The sequence below is a fragment of the Pseudophryne corroboree genome, chromosome 9 (assembly GCF_028390025.1).
Source record: "Pseudophryne corroboree isolate aPseCor3 chromosome 9, aPseCor3.hap2, whole genome shotgun sequence".
NCBI lineage: Eukaryota > Metazoa > Chordata > Amphibia > Anura > Myobatrachidae > Pseudophryne > Pseudophryne corroboree.
The window spans coordinates 413284335-413303126 of NC_086452.1; the positions used below are offsets into that span (position 1 = coordinate 413284335).

General features: G+C 44.6%; 1 protein-coding gene across 3 annotated transcripts in view; it reads right to left on the bottom strand.

Moving 5' to 3' along the window:
- The window catches only part of PRICKLE2 (prickle planar cell polarity protein 2), a 514558-nt gene that overhangs the window by 172752 nt on the left and 323014 nt on the right, over positions 1-18792 (bottom strand). The window contains exon 1 of one of the 3 annotated variants that reach the window (XM_063940919.1): positions 14460-14685. The exons of the other annotated variants lie outside the window; for them this stretch is intronic. Coding sequence (XP_063796989.1) covers positions 14460-14488 — 29 coding nt within the window. The 5' untranslated portion in view covers positions 14489-14685. Of the gene's footprint in view, positions 1-14459; positions 14686-18792 lie in introns of those variants that run through there. 3 annotated transcript variants of the gene reach the window in all.

An 18792-nucleotide genomic window follows, 5' to 3' on the forward strand; every position in this document is an offset into this window, starting at 1 on the left:
ACCTAGGATATGCTATACTTGTAGGAAGGAAGGGCATTTTGCCAGGGATTGTAGGAGTAGTAGAACACATAGCCAATATAGACCCCTAGACAGAGAAAACAAGCCACGTTATTAAACACATAGACGGGATCAAGGGACATATAGTAAGGAATCACGATACAGTATAGAAAAACACAGATTCGGTTAATAGGAAGAACAGAATAATTGCAACTTTACCCTTTTGACAGAACTTACTGGGGTTAGGAGGAGGCCTCTAAACTTCTGCTTTTCTCTCTAGCAGAAGTGACCTCTAAATAACTTAACAGGAGTTTTATTAGAGATGGTAAACACATTGGCCCGCATTCCGAGTTGTTCGCTCGGTAATTTTCTTCGCATCGCAGCGATTTTCCGCTAATTGCGCATGCGCAATGTTCGCACTGCGACTGCGCCAAGTTAATTTGCTAAGAAGTTTGGTATTTTACTCATGGCATTACAAGGTTTTTTCTTCGTTCTGGTGATCGGAGTGTAATTGACAGGAAGTGGTGTTTCTGGGCGGAAACTGGCCGTTTTATGGGAGTGTGTGAAAAAACGCTACAGTTTCTGGGAAAAATGCGGGAGTGGCTGGAGAAACGGGGGAGTGTCTGGGCGAACGCTGGGTGTGTTTGTGACGTCAAACCAGGAACGACAAGCACTAAACTGATCGCACTGGAAGAGTAAGTGTCGAGCTACTCAGAAACTGCACAGATAAATCTTTTCGCTATATTGCGAATCTTTCGTTCGCAATTTTGCTAAGCTAAGATTCACTCCCAGTAGGCGGTGGCATAGCGTGTGCAATGCTGCTAAAAGCAGCTTACGAGCGAACAACTCGGAATGAGGGCCATTGAGCGCTCCCACCCAGGACAAAATATGTTAGATACCCACGAAGACTAATGTTGCATTTTCACTGTTTTAGATGCATGTCCATCACAGGTAGAGGAAATCATCTCAAAGATACCGGGTTCCCTATGAACTTAGAATGGACAAGACACTGGATTGATGGCTGGGATAGTCCCAGTAGAGATATAACACACATAGAATTTTTTTAAAGGGGAACAGACCGATTAGGGAATCATTCCCCGTAGTGCCCAATCCAGATGTCAAACTTTGTAAAATCTTCTTTGCTTTTACAAACTAACCTGTTACTAAACCCTGTGATTTTTCTTCAAAGTTTCCTCTTCATTTCTTACGTTCACTGACAGGATTACAGTTCAAACGTCACATGCCTACTCGGTCTTTTCAGAGTTCTGCCCAAATCCAGTATATCTCACCAGCATAGGGACACCAGTATCAGTGTGCCTGGCCATGCACAAAGGGTGAAGAATGGGAATACTGGTGAAGGGAGACTGTGCATAGATACCGATATACATGATGGTGTGACAGCCTGATGGTGAACGCAAATCTGACAAATTTTCTTTTTATTATTTCCCCTCTCTTTTCACTTTCCAAAGATGGTTCACTTCACACAACAGTTAAACACATTGAAATGCAAGATTTATGTTCCCTACAGAAAGGTCGCTGACCCGGAAAGAACCCGTGACAAAGAGCAGAGTGTAGAGAACATCGTATCACTGGAGTGTCTGTTCCGGTAAGGTTGAGAGGCAGTACTGTTGAGACGGCACCTGAGCGCGGAGAACAACAAGACCAGAGGCGGTTGTCGCACCAGTTTTTTTATTTTCTCCATCTCCCACTACCCTCCTTCTCTTTCTCCCCCTTCTTGTTTCCCTTCTCTTCCCTTAACAAGATGGACTTACCCCAAGAGACTGCGTTCCGGGTTTTCCTGTTAATCCTGTTGTTGACCAGGACAGTCTGTTTCGGAGAGGGTCCCAGAGAGGTCGAGAAAGGATCTGGAATGGGTTCTGATGGCGGGGATCGATTTGTAGAATCTCAAGAGCAACACATCGCTCGAGCAAATGCAAGTATCAGAAAGCGATCTGGTAGTCAGGTGCTCAGAGGCACTGTGAAGGGTTATTGGCTGAGGAAAATTGCATTTGTAGGAATTGTGAGAACATTGTCGAGGATGGGTGCATCCAGAGATGTCAGTCCAGCCTTAATATCAACATGGACCGTCATCCATTGAGTGATTACCGCTCACTAGTGGGTAAGGTCTTAAACCAGACAGAATGCTGGGTGTGCTCACAAGTACCTCAAGGTCAGAGCAAGTCAGGATTAGTACGGTACCCTTTAGCAATAGATGAGGTACTCGAATTACGGGGTGGGTGACCGGTGGACAAGAAATTCAATATTTCTAGGCGTCCTAGTTTGAAGCTCCACCAGTACCAAGTAGATAGATCCTTATTATGTTTCAATATTTCCAATTACCGAAAACCGGGAATTTGGGAAGTGACGTGGAATAACCAGACAATGGCCTTTTCGCACAGAGCTGATAGGATACCCATAGACTCTGAACTTGTACGCCAAATAGCAAACAGTGGAAGGTATTTCCGGTATAGGTATACTCAAGGAAGCAAGACCATGTGGGTTGGAGAAGTATCACCAGGGTACTGTGCTCATATCATCCAGCCTGTTACTTGTACTGAGCAGATGGGAGAACTAGGGATTGGGTTTTTCACTTGGAAAGTTTGTAATATGGTAATGTCATATTCTGTCCCCTATGTTCTCCCCGATGATGCCTATTTCATATGTGGGAGGAAGGCGTATAAGTGGCTTGCCCCGAACTCAGAGGGATTGTTTTATGTTGGAAGAGTGTTGCCAGAGGTCATGACCATAACCCATGATAAGATGAAAGATGTTCACCACAGTGCTCAGGCTCCTTATACTCATACTAACTATGAACACATCGTCAAGAGACACCTCATAGAGAGGACAGAGCACGTAGCCTCTGATTTGATCCACAAATCCACCGGGATTCAATTCCTTCTCGCATTAGACATCACCCGTACTTGCAGAGGAATTATTAATTATAGGCATATCCATGCGCTAGCGAACTTGATAGATAATATCACTAAGATGTATGACGACACCCTCAGGTATATGGGAAGGGAGTTTCAAGCTTACAAGATGGAACTGATTCAGCACAGGATGGTCCTAAATTATATCACAGCCATGACGGGTGGGTACTGTGTTACTCTGGCAACTCAATATGGTGTGAAGATGCTGTACATATATCACGAACAGCACTGACGACCCCACGGAGATCATCGATCAAAAGATGGACGATATCTTGCAGTTGAAGTGGGAGTTCCGGAGGAGACACAACCTTACCCTGACCGCTGTGGGTAATGAGCTGACCGGCTGGGTCTCATGGTTGAACCCACGAAATTGGTTCTCACGGTTAGGAGAGTGGGCTCAAAATGTTATTATGAGTGTAGGAAAGTTTCTCCTTTGTATCCTGGGAGTCGTCATAATTATTGGCTTGATATTTAGGTGTGTTCGAATTCTGATGCGGCGCAAGCACGGCACAAATTTGATGAGTTTAAGGATCGAGGACATTGTTATAGCAGCAGATTTAATTTACGACCCATCCATAGAGACAGTGTTATGATAAGGATTGCAAATGAATTCCATGGCCTGTTTCTTTCACCCGTTTTTCCTTTGTCTCCGCCTCTGCCCAGATACACCCATCCGGAAAAGACATCAGCCCTACCCAAGAATGTTTATATAAATGTTATGTGAATGTATTTTAGATATGTGTCTTATCTTCATCTCTACAACCTTCAGTTAATGACACACAGTCGACAGGTGATATCCACATATACTAGCACTCCCATATGTTCCCCCTCCATGTATCATCAACTAAATGTGCACCCCATTTGTTGGAACAAGAAGCCGAAAAGAGCTCGGTAGTGTTTGTCGGCCCACTTACAGACCCTTAATATGGGATAAGAAGGATTTAATGTATACTTTGCAATACCTCGAAGCTTATCTGAAACATATACGGCACGATGATACATGCCCCTCAGACATGGATTCATACATACATGCTTTTTACTATCCACTAGGTCCTACATTTCCCGCCTACAACTCTCCTCCGATCATCCAATTGTCTGTAGATATTATATTGATATTTTTATGTTTAGTGATTAGATAGTGGCAGTTATTGGTGACTGCCAAAGGGTGGACTGTCAAAATATTGCAGAACACACAGCACGTATAAACTGCACACACATGCCCACTGCGCGTGCACTTGTTCAGCAGTGCGTGCACATGTACGCACTTTGCGTATGGTCGCTCCCGCGGTCCTGCGCATCGGCGCGTGGTATGGGTATTTACGGCAGAGTTTGTGCACGTATGGAGGGCCATTAGAATACATTACATATTTAATCCAAATAGTGCACAATGTACACATAGTCTCCTGGCACCACATCAGAAAGTTATAGCTGTTTAAATGGTTGCAGAACAAAGGGATTCACCTTTACAGGATAAGAGGGGACAGACTAAGGTTATAAGGTGATATTTGGTATCCAGCTGTAGGGTATTTTAAGGGAAACATTCCGGTGTTGGTCTGCGGAAGATCGCATGTTCCTGCGGATAGTTATGTGCAGAAGCAGAATATAGATATAAACTGTATTTACTGTATATTATGTATGCGGTGGGAATCCAGAGGAGACCACCCACAAGAGCAGATGAGAAAGACATCGCCTACCTTTTCAAATCAACCTATGATCTCTCCTGTACTGTAAAAGTGCATCCCTGTGTCCAATGGACAAAGGGATTACAGTATCCATTGTATTGCTTTTGGAAGACTTGTATAAATAAAGCCTGCTGCGGGCCGGCCAGCCACAAGACTCACAACGTTATCTATTTGATTATGGAGGACTGGTCCAGGAAGCGCACGCGAATATTCTCACGTATGTACATTGACTGTAGCCATTATTCTGTTATATATATTGTCTTGTATTGTAGTGTATAATTTGTATTGTAAACCCCCTTTCAGAAATAATCCACTGTGGTGTCGGAACCCAGCGGTTAATCACAATTGGTGTCGTGTGCTCATTGCCCTGCTAAGGTTTAAAGTGTAATAGCATCACACTGCATTGCTGCATAAGGTTTAAAGTGTAATAGCATCACACTGCATTGCTGCATAAGGTTTAAAGTGTAATAGCATCACACTGCATTGTTGCATAAGGTTTAGAGTGTAATATCATTGCACTGCATTACTGTGAAGGTTTAAAGTGTATTTCTGGGTGTGTATGCGCTGCGAGTACTTTGTACCGTCAGCGCGGCGTGTGTACGCAAAGTCCGTACACTACGGAAACCCTTTTACGCTAATAGCGTAAAAGGTGCGTAGTGTGAATTAAGTATAGCGGCCACAGCGGCTAAAGGTTTAAAGTGTATTTAAGGTGTGTTTAAGGTATAGCTTTTATTCCTGTAAAGATAATCAACATTATCACACTTTATGGGTGTAATGAACGTGCCGACTGTTGGGATTTAGAGGGGGGCGGGATGTAGCCGTCGGTAATGTCATTATTTTCCTGTTTTGATTTTTGGTTTGTGTACTCTGTAATTGGGCGCTGCGGATCCCTTGTGGCGCCACAGAAATAAAGGATAATAATAACATTAGTACTGGTACAGTCAACCAAATTGCTTGCCTCCAGGGGTGCCGAGAGGGGGGAGCGGGTAATAATTACCTGGGCCTAAGTTTGTTGGGAGTACGCTGTCCCCCTCCCCCCAAGCCCAGCCCCACTCACTACGTTCCTGCCTGCTTCCCCGTCTGGGATAAAGGGACCACTGTGTGAAGAAAATGAAAAGTTGGCGAAAGAAACCGTTAAGCTTACTTCATACCAAGCAGCATAGATGCGCTGTAAAACAAAGCAACCAATAACATATAAGGTTTGAACAGTCTAGTTCAAAACAAACTAATAAAAGCAAAAATTATGTTTGGCTGCTGTTTGTTTAAGACCCTTAATGCTGTTTTCGCAATGCCGTTAAATAATCCACTAAAATCATTATGAGGCATATTATGTCTGGCTGCACACAACATGATTATTTTATTGCAGTCGTTAAAGCAATGCAAGAAATGTGACCCAAATACTTACAGTTTTACATGGTTTCTTGTTATTATGAAATACACCAAAAGTTGGACAGGAGTTCAGCAAGAACATGTTTGTTTAACCAACTTATTGCAAGGAGTCAGTCAGTGAATGGGCAGCTCGGAACAAAACAATACTGTTACAGAGCCTTTTTATGTCTAGCAACGTATACTATAGACCATCTGATTCAAGAACATGCTCAAGTCTCCTGGTAATTTCCTGCTGCCAAAATTAAAATGACCCACAAAAAAACGTTAAATATAAAATAAAGAATGGACACCAGACTTTACATGGAATAATAACTAGTAATAAACATAATGTAATGTAACATATCCTTGACAGCAATGAAAACAAACACTGGGCATCATTTATGAACTTATTTTTATTTGCACAAAAAATGGAATCAGTATGTTTTACCGGCAGAAAGGATGCCGGCTGTCACTATACCGACAACGGCATCGCGACTTCCGCTAGGTATTCCAACTCGGTTGGTGGGTCCACGCCACCAACCGAGTAGGAATATAACCTGTTGCGAGCCACCGGGCCCGAAGCGTGGCGAGTGCATTCTATGCTTCAATTCCGGCAGCGAAGCACAGAGTGCTCTCGCCATGCTTTGGGCCCGGTGGCTCGTAACAGGTTAAAGTCCTACTCGTTTGGTGGCGTGGACCCACCAAATGAGTGGGAATATCCTGCGGAGGTCGGGATTCCATCCGGCGGTATGTCACCGGCTGTTGAGATTGCGGCATCAGTCTCCTGAACCCTGGGGTCCCTACAGCCGGTATTTTAACTGCATTCCGCACAAATGTGCCTTCCAATCTGTACTGTGCATTCTCTATATAGGTGCAAGCCCACACTCTGCCCATAGAAACTACTCTGTATGGTAGGCAGAAAAAAAAACAACCACTTTATTTAAAAATCCTTTCAGTCACGCTTTTAGACCAATCTTTAATTAACTCGTACTTGACACTCCAACTCTGGGACAAGCCAGAATTTCAGGAAGTCTTCCATCTCTCTGGAAGAACAGTGCATCCTCCCCCATTTGTGTCACTCCCTTATTGGGTGGAACAGGGGAGTGATGGCGCATATCACAGCAAAAAGGTATCCTCTTGACCCTTATTTTTGCAAGCTGTAGCTCCAAGCATAAACTCCCAGCTCCCATCAACAGCTGCAAAATATTGCACCCTTACAGTTTGGCCATCTTGGAGCACAGATTTATAAACTTCCCTTAAGAAAAAGGTGCAATCACACAAAAATAATCAGACATCACAAAATGGCACCTGCACTGTGGACGCATGTTTTACACTGTCAGAAATTACCTCCATTGACTTCTGCTAACTAAAATACTGAAAAATGTAGGTTAAGGTGGACCATACACACAGAGGCAGCCACTCTGTGGGCTCAACTAAAGTTGATGAATTGATTGGCTATATGTTGGCTCAGTCCACAAAATGGCTTCATCCAATGTACAGTATGCACCTAGGAGTGGGTGGGGCTAATTGTGAAAGGAACTGAATAATTCAACACCATCATTATTAGTCTCACCCACAAAATGGGAGCTGTTACCTAAATTTATGTTAAAACGGTCCTATTACCTTGTTATACAAGACAAATTTGTTTTGCGGGCTGAACAAATACACAGCCTAAACATTTGATAGGAACAAGCAACATTATGGACCCACTGTTCAAATAGTATTCAAGAGGCTTGGGTGGTCATTCCGAGTTGTTCGCTAGCTGCAATCGTTCGCTGTGCAGCGATGAGGCAAAAAAAACGGCACTTCTGCCGAAGCAGTTTCACACAAGGTCTAGCGAAGCTTTTCAGTCGCACTGCTGGCCGCAGAGTGATTGACAGGAAGTGGGCGTTTCTGGGTGTCAACTGACCGTTTTCAGGGAGTGTTCGAAAAAACGCAGGCGTGCCAGGAAAAACGCAGGCGTGGCTGGGTAAACGCAGGGTGTGTTCGTGACGTCAAAACAGGAACTGAACAGTCTGAAGTTATCGCAAGCGCTGAGTAGGTCTGAAGCTACTCTAAAACTGCACAATTTTTTTTTGTAGCCGCTCTGCGATACTTTTGTTTGCACTTCTGCTAAGCTAAAATACACTCCGAGAAGGAGGCGGCTTAGCATTTGCACGGCTGCTACAAACAGCTAGCGAGCGAACAACTCGGAATGACCCCCTTAGATTACATTGATGAGGTACCGGTTTCTTGTGAATGGATAGGCTACAGTCTCATGAATACTGGTTAAGCACACAAAATGGTGCGTTTAGGTGCCACTCAATACCACACTTGCCAAATTCCAATTGGGATGTCTAAGTGGCAAGTGCAGTAGAGATGAAGTTGCAATTTGCATAATCATGGCGGTGCAGCTGCGCAATGCCCCAATTGTACAGCAGGGGTGGAGCATTGCACTAACAATTGCATCATCAAGACTCTGCATAATTTCGTTAAGTAGGCAGAAGCTGGAAGGCGGCCTATTCGCCCAGGAGGATTCTTTGTAACCTGGTAAGTCAACCAGATAGTCCAAGACAGTGTGTAATTACTGTATGATTTAAACCCTTCCTTGTGTTCAACTTATTGGTCACTAATTGGTGCACGTGAGTCTAGAGAACACTACAATATCAAATATCAAAAGTTATCAATAAAAAGTGTTTAATCCACCCTACCAATAACCTTTGATTACACTATTGCTCTGTATTACGCGTATGTCCAAAATCGCGAGATTTATGGTTCTGTGCATGCTCAAAGCTACTGACAGATAGTAATTTGTAAATGTGCGCCATCATTAATCATTTTCGGACAGGGGTAGTTGTGCATGTGCACATTAAAGCAGCTGTTTTGATAAAAAATGGAACCGTCTTATCTCCATTTGTACACTGCCCATAATACATAGTCCAAATGTACAGGTCAGATGTTTCCAGCTATACTATTTATTAAAATGTACATAAAAAACATCAAATACCACACACGACTTTAACCTTTCCAGTTTGTATTGGTTTCATCGTTTTCTGTTTCCAAGTTTGATTCAATTGTTTGAAAGAATTCCAGTCATGTGTCTGTGTTTGTCATCCATGTGTGCAGTGATTTTCAGCCTGTCTGTCTAATTGCACTCTCAGCCACATAGATAAGCACAGCTGTTCCCAGGAGACTGGGACCCCTGCTTTACAGCACAGTCACAAGGAGGGAAAATCTTCACAGCTTAATGACAAATAAAGCACATTTCTACACTGAAATTTCCACATCCTTCAAGGACTTGCTGATACAATAGCACATAAATCAACCAACAATATGACAGTGATTTGCATGGAAAGGAACAGTAAATTAGTCTCAAGTTTCCAGTTAAATGATCATAGGGGAATAATTAAGTTGATGTATAATTACTCCTTACTTTTTAATGTGTGAAATTAAATATAACTAAACATTGCAATTCATCACAAACATTTTTAAAGTTTTAATTATATTTATTTGTACGTTATTGTGCTCTTAATTATCTTAGGAGCTTGTACACATGACATGCGGCCAATCCAGTTAGGGTAGAACAGACGCAAATGAACAGAAAGGGGTTGCAGGCACGATCGTTCTACAGAGGGATACTGTGATTATTCGCCTTGTACATGTTTTGTAACTGAGTATATGCGACTTTGAGTAACTATGGTCAATTCAGAGTTGTAAGCTTCTCAGCCGCATGTGAACTGCATACCTCCCAAAATGACCCTCTCCAGGAGGGACAGAATGCTCTGCTCCTGGGCTTCCCTCTTAATGTATGCTTGCCATCACCTTTCTTATCCATTAACCTGTTCAACACAGGTGACGGCAATCATAAATTAATAGAAAAGTCCAGAGGCAGAGCATTTTGTCCCTCCTGGAGAGGGGCATATTGGGAGGTATGCAACTGGCGGCTGAGTTGGTGTAACTGGGCGTTCATACGTAGGCTGACTGCTTTGGCTGTGTTGCAGACTACTCAGAGGCAGGACTGCCGGGAAATCATATGGGCACCTGTACTACAGGGGGCGTGGTTAAATGTAGAGGTGTGGCTCTGTCACACTCTGCATACAGTTTGCTGTAAAACAACAAACAGGGACCTTTTAAATTAGCCTGGGCCCACCATACTGACAGGCTTTGGACTACATAATACATAATCTTCGCCTGCCCCCCCCCCCTATTGGCACCCCTGTTTAGAGTTGGGTGTATGGAAAGATCCGTCCGATTTAATACAGATCTCTTACACCAAGGATGGGGTTAGTGGCCAATTCTGAATACAGCAAATATCTGCATTAACTTCCAGGCATGCATTGTGGCCGCATATGGTGTCATCTTACATGCAACCCTGAATCAGACCCAAAGCATCCATGTGCCAGAGCCATCTCAAATCTCCAAGTCATATACTTATACTAAAGGCACGACCGGCAACAGAAATCGTCGGGCCCGGTACAACAGTGATATCTCTGGAGCCCATATATATATATATTTTTTTTTTGCATCCGGAATGTTTTCACAGCGCTTCGCTTTTTCCACATTTTGTTATGTTACAGCCTTATTCCAAACTGGATTAAATACATTTTTCACTCAGAATTCTACACACAATGGGGGTCATTCCGAGTTGATCGCTCGTTGACGATTTTCGCAACAGAGCGATTAAGGCGAAAATGCGCATGCGCATGGTACGCAGTGCGCATGCGCTAAGTATTTTAGCACAAAACTTAGTAGATTTACTCACGTCCGAACGAAGAATTTTCATCGCTGAAGTGATCGGAGTGTGATTGACAGGAAGTGCGTGTTTCTGGGCGGAAACTGACCGTTTTCAGGGAGTGTGCGGAAAAACGCAGGTGTGCCAGGATAAAACGCAGGAGTGTCTGGAGAAACAGGGGGAGTGGCTGGCCGAACGCAGGGCGTGTTTGTGACGTCAAACCAGGAACGAAACGGGCTGAACTGATCGCAGTGTAGGAGTAAGTCTCGAGCTACTCAGAAACTGCTAAGAATTTTCTATTCGCAATTCTGCTAATCTTTCGTTCGCAATTCTGCTAAGCTAAGATACACTCCCAGAGGGCGGAGGCCTAGCGTGTGCAATGCTGCTAAAATCTGCTAGCGAGCGAACAACTCAGAATGACCCCAATACCCTATAATGACAACGTGGAAAAACTTTTTTTGAGATTGTTTCGGCAAATTTATTAAAAATAAAAAACTAAGAAATCACATGCACATAAATATTCACAGCCTTTGCCCAATACTTTGTTGATGCACCTTTGGCAGCAATTACAGTCTCAAGTCTTTTTGAATATGATGCCACAAGCTTGGCACACCTATCTTTGACCAGTTTTGCCCATTCCTCTTTGCAGCACCTCTCAAGCTCCATCAGGTTGGATGGGAAGCGTCGGTGCACAGCCATTTTCAGATCTCTCCAGTGATGTTCAGTCGGATTCAAGTCTGGCCTCTGGCTGTGCCACTTAAGGACATTCACAGAGTTGTCCTGAAGCCACTTCTTTGATATCTTGGCTGTGTGCTTAGGGTCATTTTCCTGCTGACAGATGATCCATCGCCACAGTCTGAGGTCAACAGCGCTCTGGAGCAGGTTTTCATCCAGGATGTCTCTGTACATTGCTGCATTCATCTTTCCCTCTATCCTGACTAGTCTCCCAGTTCCTGTCACTGAAAAACATCCCCACAGCATGATGCTGCCACCACCATGCTTCACTGTAGGGATGGTATTGGCCTGGTGATGAGTGCTGCCTGGTTTCAGCCAAACCAAACATGACGCCTGGCATTCACGACAAAGAGTTCAATCTTTGTTTCATCAGACCAGAGAATTTTGTTTCTCATGGTCTGAGAGTCCTTCAGGTGCATTTTGGCAAACTCCAGGTGGGCTGCCATGTGCTTTTTTACTAAGGAATGGCTTCCGTCTGGCTACTCTACCATACAGGCCTGATTGGTGGATTGCTGCAGAGATAGTTGTCCTTCTGGAAGGTTCTCTTCTCTCCACAGAGGAATGTTGTAGCTCTGACAGAGTGACCATTGGGTTCTTGGTCACCTCCCTGACTAGGGCCCTTCTCCCCCGATAGCTCAGTTAGACGGCCGGCCAGCTCTAGGAAGAGTCCTGGTGGTACCGAACTTCTTTAATTTACGGATTATGGAGGCCACTGTGCTCATTGGGACTTTCAAAGCAGGAAATATTTTTTGTACCCTTCCCCAGATTTGTGCCTCGAGACAATCCTGTCTCCGAGGTCTAAAGACAATTCCTTTGACTTCATGCTTGGTTTGTGCTCAGACATGCACTTCAAAGTGTGGGACCTTATGTAGACAGGTGTGTGCCTTTCCAAAACATGTCCAATCAACTGAATTTACCAGACGTGGACTCCAATTAAGCTGTAGGAACATCTCAAGGATGATCAGAATGCACCTGAGTTCAATTTTGAGCTTCATGGCAAAGGCTGTGAATACTTATGTACATGTGATTTATTCGTTTTTTATTTCATAAATAAGTAACTGCTCTGCCCAATAAAGTACAGAAAATAATGTATCTATGCCCCATCCAGCATTTCTCTTGGCATATGGGGTCAGGACGCAGCAGCAATGCAAAAATACGCTAATGCTGCAGGGGGCTTCTGGGGACAAAAGACGCAGCATTGGATCACTACTGGGAAGGCATTGGCCGTCTGATTAAGCCTCAGCTTTCTCATAATGGGCACCCAAACTCTACAGCCAATGCCAGTAAATCTGCGCTAGAAGATGTAAACACTGGCCTCGGCATGCTCCCGTTTTTTGAAATGGCCACTCTCCCCACCCCCAAATGGCTCCGGATACAGCATCAATGAAGCCTGATTGACAGAGCTCCCAACTTACATTTGGTCGCAATGCCATCGCAGTAGTGATCCTTATATGTGACAGAACTACGAGGCAACGCAAGACTGGCACCCGCCCACAAGTGAACAGAGACGCCCACTGAAACCATAGCAGCATCCATGGGTGCGCAGAATTGCCACGGTAGTTGTGATGCTGGGGCCACGTTTTATGCATATGAGATCGCAGAGTCATGCCCCAAAAACAGTCTTGCGTTTTTACAGACACGCCCCGTTACTTCCCCCAAACAGCCTCTTCCTGTCAATCAGTGTGAGAGGCATCGCAAAGGTACCTTGGCTTTTGCATATTGCGGCCGCAACGTAAGCGCAGTCTACTGATATTCGCTCAGAAGCACACCACTGAAGTTGCGACAGCATCTGAATCAGAGCCGAGCTGCAGCTTCCCTGACACTGTGAACGGAGCCACAGCTGCTTCGCAACATATGTTCACTGTGGCACCTGTGTATGCTCACTCCACCCACCATCGGAGCTGTATGCAATCCACCGGATTTCCGTAAACTCTGAATCAGGCCCATGGATCTAATAACCCCTCTCTGCTGTGCATCTCCTCCCTGTTCAGAACCAGGTTGACAGACTGAATCTGCGCATCAAGAGAATTGTCCACGTTTACAATTTCACAGGCCTGTGTAATGCATACATTTAAGAGGTCTATTCATGAAGCAGTGAAAAGTGTGGAGAAGTGAGCCAGTGGAGAAGTTGCCCATGGCAACCAATCAGAATTGAAGTAACATTTATAATTTGTATACTATACAATTGTACGGAGCAGCTAATTGGTTGCCATGGGCACTTCTCCACAGGTTTACTTCTCCACTCTTTTCACTGCTCCAGGAATAGACTCCTTAGTGCGCTGCATTCTGAAGGGTCCATAGCACTACATAAAGCGGAACACCGTCCCCGACGCATCACTCGCCTGAGCGCTGTAAGCTACTTCTGTGACATCGCCTTGAAGTTTTTACTAAACATACGACCCAAAACACACAACATGAAATGCATTATAACATGACAATAAACTAATCACTGAAATGATTTATTCTACATACCATATGTAAAAATCATATCCCGTAAGTCAACGTCTGAAGTTATAAACTCCAGTCAGATGACTGGAATGCCCCCCTGTGTTTGCAGGTCTGCTGCAGCTGACACAAACAAGACCTCTCTCCAATACCCTCACAGTGTGTTACACAGCAGTGGTCCCTAAAAAAAAACATTATTGGAAACAGCTGTGAAAAGTTTCATGATTTTTCCTTCCATACAAATCCCGGCAACAGCTGAGAAGCCCCATCCATAACACTGCAGATGGAGAGTCTATTTAACCTGAATTCCAGGGTGGAATTGTGCGATGAGGGCCTTTTTACTGCGCCGATAGAAAGTAAGAATGAGCACTGAGCGTTTAATGCCTGCATGTGTCTCAGGCTATAATGACTGAAAAGTGATCCAGGATAAAAAGCATATGTTTTATCTGCGCTATATCAGGCGATGGGCGCACGGCATTAGGGTCTGCATGCAATAACATTCATTGCCATAACTGTTTATGAGTAAGAGTATCAATATACAACCCACGGTAAGAACTTTATATTACAGATAAATGAAAACATTCAACTTACCACAGCTGGAAAAATGAACGCGTCCGCATAAGATTTTAGCATTATCTTCGCATGCAAAAGGCTGCTCGATAATAGAGGATAAGGGGACACCGCAATCCTTTTCTGCAATGCTGTTCTAATGAAAGAAGTGTGGAGCCTGCAGCATACAGCAATACACCCGTTGGGGCCCACTGGGGGCACTCGGACAGAGGTGGGGAAACATTCTTCCGCAGAATGCCATTTGGACTGGCTCTCTGCAGGCTTTTAGTTGAAGGAAATCAGTTAGGTCATTACTGTGCAGAAACTCTCCAAAGTGACTTGGTGATCTCCTCCCACACAAGGCTCAGCCAATAGGTGGGGGGGGGGGAAATCACAAACCGGAATCCAGGGCCCTAACGAACAGCCAAACTTAACTCTTTCAGAAGTGGAGCCTGAAACCAGACAGTACAAAGTATAGTTTTAAGTGCGACAATAATATAAAAATATTACTGGCAAATAAATCCTTTATTTAGAGGCAAATATTGTGCTCTTCTTAAATGCATTTTCTGTACCTGTACTGTATTTCACAATGTGAATATAGGCGCATAGACATAGGTGGTATCCGTTCACATGGTCGACCATGTTATGGTCGACAGTCATTAGGTCGACCACTATTGGTCGACATTGACATGGTCGACATGGACACATGGTCGACACGTGAAAATGGTCGACACATGAAAGGTCGATGCATGAAAAGGTCGACATGAGTTTTTTTACTTTTTTTTCTTTTGGGGAACTTTTCCATACTTTACGATCCACATGGACTACGATTGGAACGGTAATCTGTGCCGAGCGAAGCGGTAGCGGAGCGAAGGCACCATGCCCGAAGCATGGCGAGCGAAGCGAGCCATGCGAGGGGACGCGGTGCACTAATTGGGGTTCCCAGTCACTTTACGCAAAAAACGACACCAAAAAAAGTTAAAAAACTCATGTTGACCTTTCATGCGTCGACCATTTTCACGTGTCGACCATGTGTCCATGTCGACCAATAGTGGTCGACATAATGACTGTCGACCATAACATGGTCGACCATTCATACCGGAACCGACATAGGTATGCGGCTTTAGGCTTTCCAGCTTTGGTGCAACTATAAATTCCAGTATGCCCTGTCAGCCTTAAAAAGACAAATATGTGCAGCTCTCTGCACGGAATTGCGTTCGGCCAAAGGCAGCCAATGCTTGACCAGGATAGTAATTGGGGATGTTTATTAACTAAATGCAAAAGTGCAGTAAAACCACAGCAACTAATTAGACTTTTGTTTTCACTGTCATCGTCATGATTAATTTATAAGGCACCACAAGGTTTCGAAGGGCAACACAATGAGTATGTCATCAAAATACACGTCATACATGGAAACAAAACATGCAAGACAGAGATCATATAACAAACAATCCCGACAAGGTCGGTTTGGTGGTACAAACATGAGACAGAGTAAAGAGGGACATACTAAGACATGAAGGAGGAAGAGGGACATGCTAAGACATGACGGTAGAGGAACACACTAAGACATGAAGGAGGTAGAGGAACATGCTAAGACATGGAGGAAGAGGAACTTGCTAAGACATGAAGGAGGTAGAGGAACATGCTAAGATATGAAGGAGGTACAGGAACATGCTAAGACATGGTGGAAGAGGAACATGCTAAGACATGAAGAAGGTAGAGGAACATGCTAAGACATGAAGGAGGAAGAGGAATATGCTAAGACATGAAGGAGGAAGAGGGACATGCTAAGACATGAAGGAGTCAGAGGGACATGCTAAGACATGGAGGAGGAAGCGGAACATGCTAAGACTGAGGTTCTCAAATGCAGTCCTCAAGGCGGAATGCGGTTATGTGACCTTCGGTCGGGAGACAGCCATTCACTACCAACGCTGGAATCCCGCCCAGTGGACAGCTTGACAGTTGGCATGCTGACGGACAGGGACTATTCCCATTCGTGGCTGTCCACGACACCCACAGAGTAGGAATAGAACACACTGCGAAGCGCAGTGAGCCCGCAATGAGCTTCATTGTATGGCCCCCTCCCCACTGGCAATCTCAACACTGGGATCTCGGCATCGGTATGGTGTATCCCAACTGCCGGTCACCCTTACCCAACCTCCAGGGTTTTAGATCTAGCCATGGTTCAGCACAGATGGTTAAATACAATTTTCACACTAATTAAATCACCTTTTGCCAAGCATGCACATTAACACCTGGGGGTAAATTTACTAAGATGGGAGTTCTGTTTAAGATGGGATGTTGCCTATAGCAACCAATCAGATTCTACTTCTCATATATCTAGCACCTTATAGAAGATAATTGATTCTACTTCTAATTTATCTAGCACCTTCTAGAAGATAATCTGATTGGTTGCTATAGGCAATATCCCATTTTACATAGAACTCCCATCTTAGTAAATTTACCCCCTGGACTGCTGAGGTGCCTTGAGGACCACGTTTTAGAGAACCTCTGTGCTAAAACATAAAAAGCTGGTGGGATATGGTTCTACACAGAGTAGAGAGGTAGGAGATTAGAGTATAGCGTACTTGTAAAGTTCAGAAGCCAAGTTTAATTAGAGATGATAGCAGTACTGGCCATGGTGACTTTTTGGAGGCATACTTTGACAGTGCTTAACAGTAGTGAGAAACTACTTTAGCCATAAAATAGGGTCAGAACTTTGACATCTTAACATCAATGTTACCATGGAAACATGAGACGTAGCGGCTGTGATAACTGCTTCCATCTCTGAATAAAAGTCCATACACACGGAACGATATGGCTCAGCAATTTTCACTATATAGTCAAAATCGCTAAGAAAGTTAGTGCATATTGCTCCGTGTGTACAGAGAACGACAGCGATGCGCATCCCCACCAGGTCGCTATAACTAGGAAAAATAGACTGTGCAGGCAAGTCAATTTTGACTATGTCGCTGGAAAAGTAAAAGCATCCCCCTATTTAAATTAGTTAGTCAAAGTTGCCCATAGCCAAAATCTCTTGCACTTATACCCCTTTTACACTAGCTTTTTTAAACACGGGTAAATGCGCGGGGGCGCGCATTTACCCGTGTTTTTCCCTAGTGGAAAAGGGTTCCCCGGCAAATTCCCGGATCAAGTGATCCGGGAATCCTACCCGGGTAGCTAGCCGGGTTGAACACGTGTTCAACCCGGCTAGCTGTCTAGTGTGAACGGAAGCCGCGTCGAAGCGACACGGATCCCGTTCACAGTGCATAGGGAGGGCGGCGCTGGGAGATCATGTGATCTCCCAGCGCCGCCACTGCCGCGTCACTAGCGCGTCACCAACCCGGCAACTGTCGGGTTGGTGAGCGCTGTCTGCAGGGGGCTGTAGCACGGGTCGCAGCCGTGTCAGGCGACACGGCTGCGACCCGTGCTACACTAGAGGAAAGGGGGTATTAGTCAAAATTACTGGTAAAGTTACTCAAAATCGCCTACTGCCAGTTCAAGGTACTGTAAATCACTCAGTCAAAATCCGTGTGTATGCACCTTAAGTCTCTGATTTCATTACACATAACACTTTTGTGTGTTTGATACATTATTTTTATACTGTGCAAAGTGCTTTAAAAAATTAGGACAAATTTGATACCAGCACAAACCTGGAGCAAAACTTAGTATTTTGTTGAAAATGGCTTACTTTGCTAGAACAGCTGGAAGACTGTCCTGGACTCCTAGGGAGTAGCCCACCCCTCCAGGTCCTGCCGTTCATTCGTAATGAGAGCGGAGCCTTGATCATGCAATTTTGCCATATTGATCCATGATACTGTAAACTGAATCATGCAGTCATTCCCCCTGCATTTGGATATCTCTGTATGCGAGGTCAAAGAGTAGGTATAACGTTCCATCATGTGTGATGCCGTTAGCAACAGGGATGACCTTTAAAAAAATAAAGGGGCTAATTCAGACCTTTTCGTTAGGGTGCGTTTTCTGCATCCCTGCGATCAGGTAGTCGCCACCTACAGGGGGAGGGGGGAAATCGCTGTGCAGGTGTGCGATCGCATGTAAAGGAGAGCTGCACAAAAAGAAGTTTGTGCAGTCTCTGCACAGCCCAGGACTTACTCTTCCAGTGTGATGATCGGGGCCAGCACTGACGTCAGGAATCCTCCCTCCAAATGCCTGGTCCCGTCTGCGTTTTTCCGGACACTCCACAAAAACGGTCAGTTGCCACCCACAAAGGCTCTTTTCCTGTTAATCTCCTTGCGTTCGCTGTTGCGATCTAATTTTTCGCACCATTCCGTCGCTGCCCGACACTCCCCGTCGCTGCAGACCATCACTGCAGACCATCGCGCCGGTGCATAAGCATGCGCAGTTCAGACCTGAT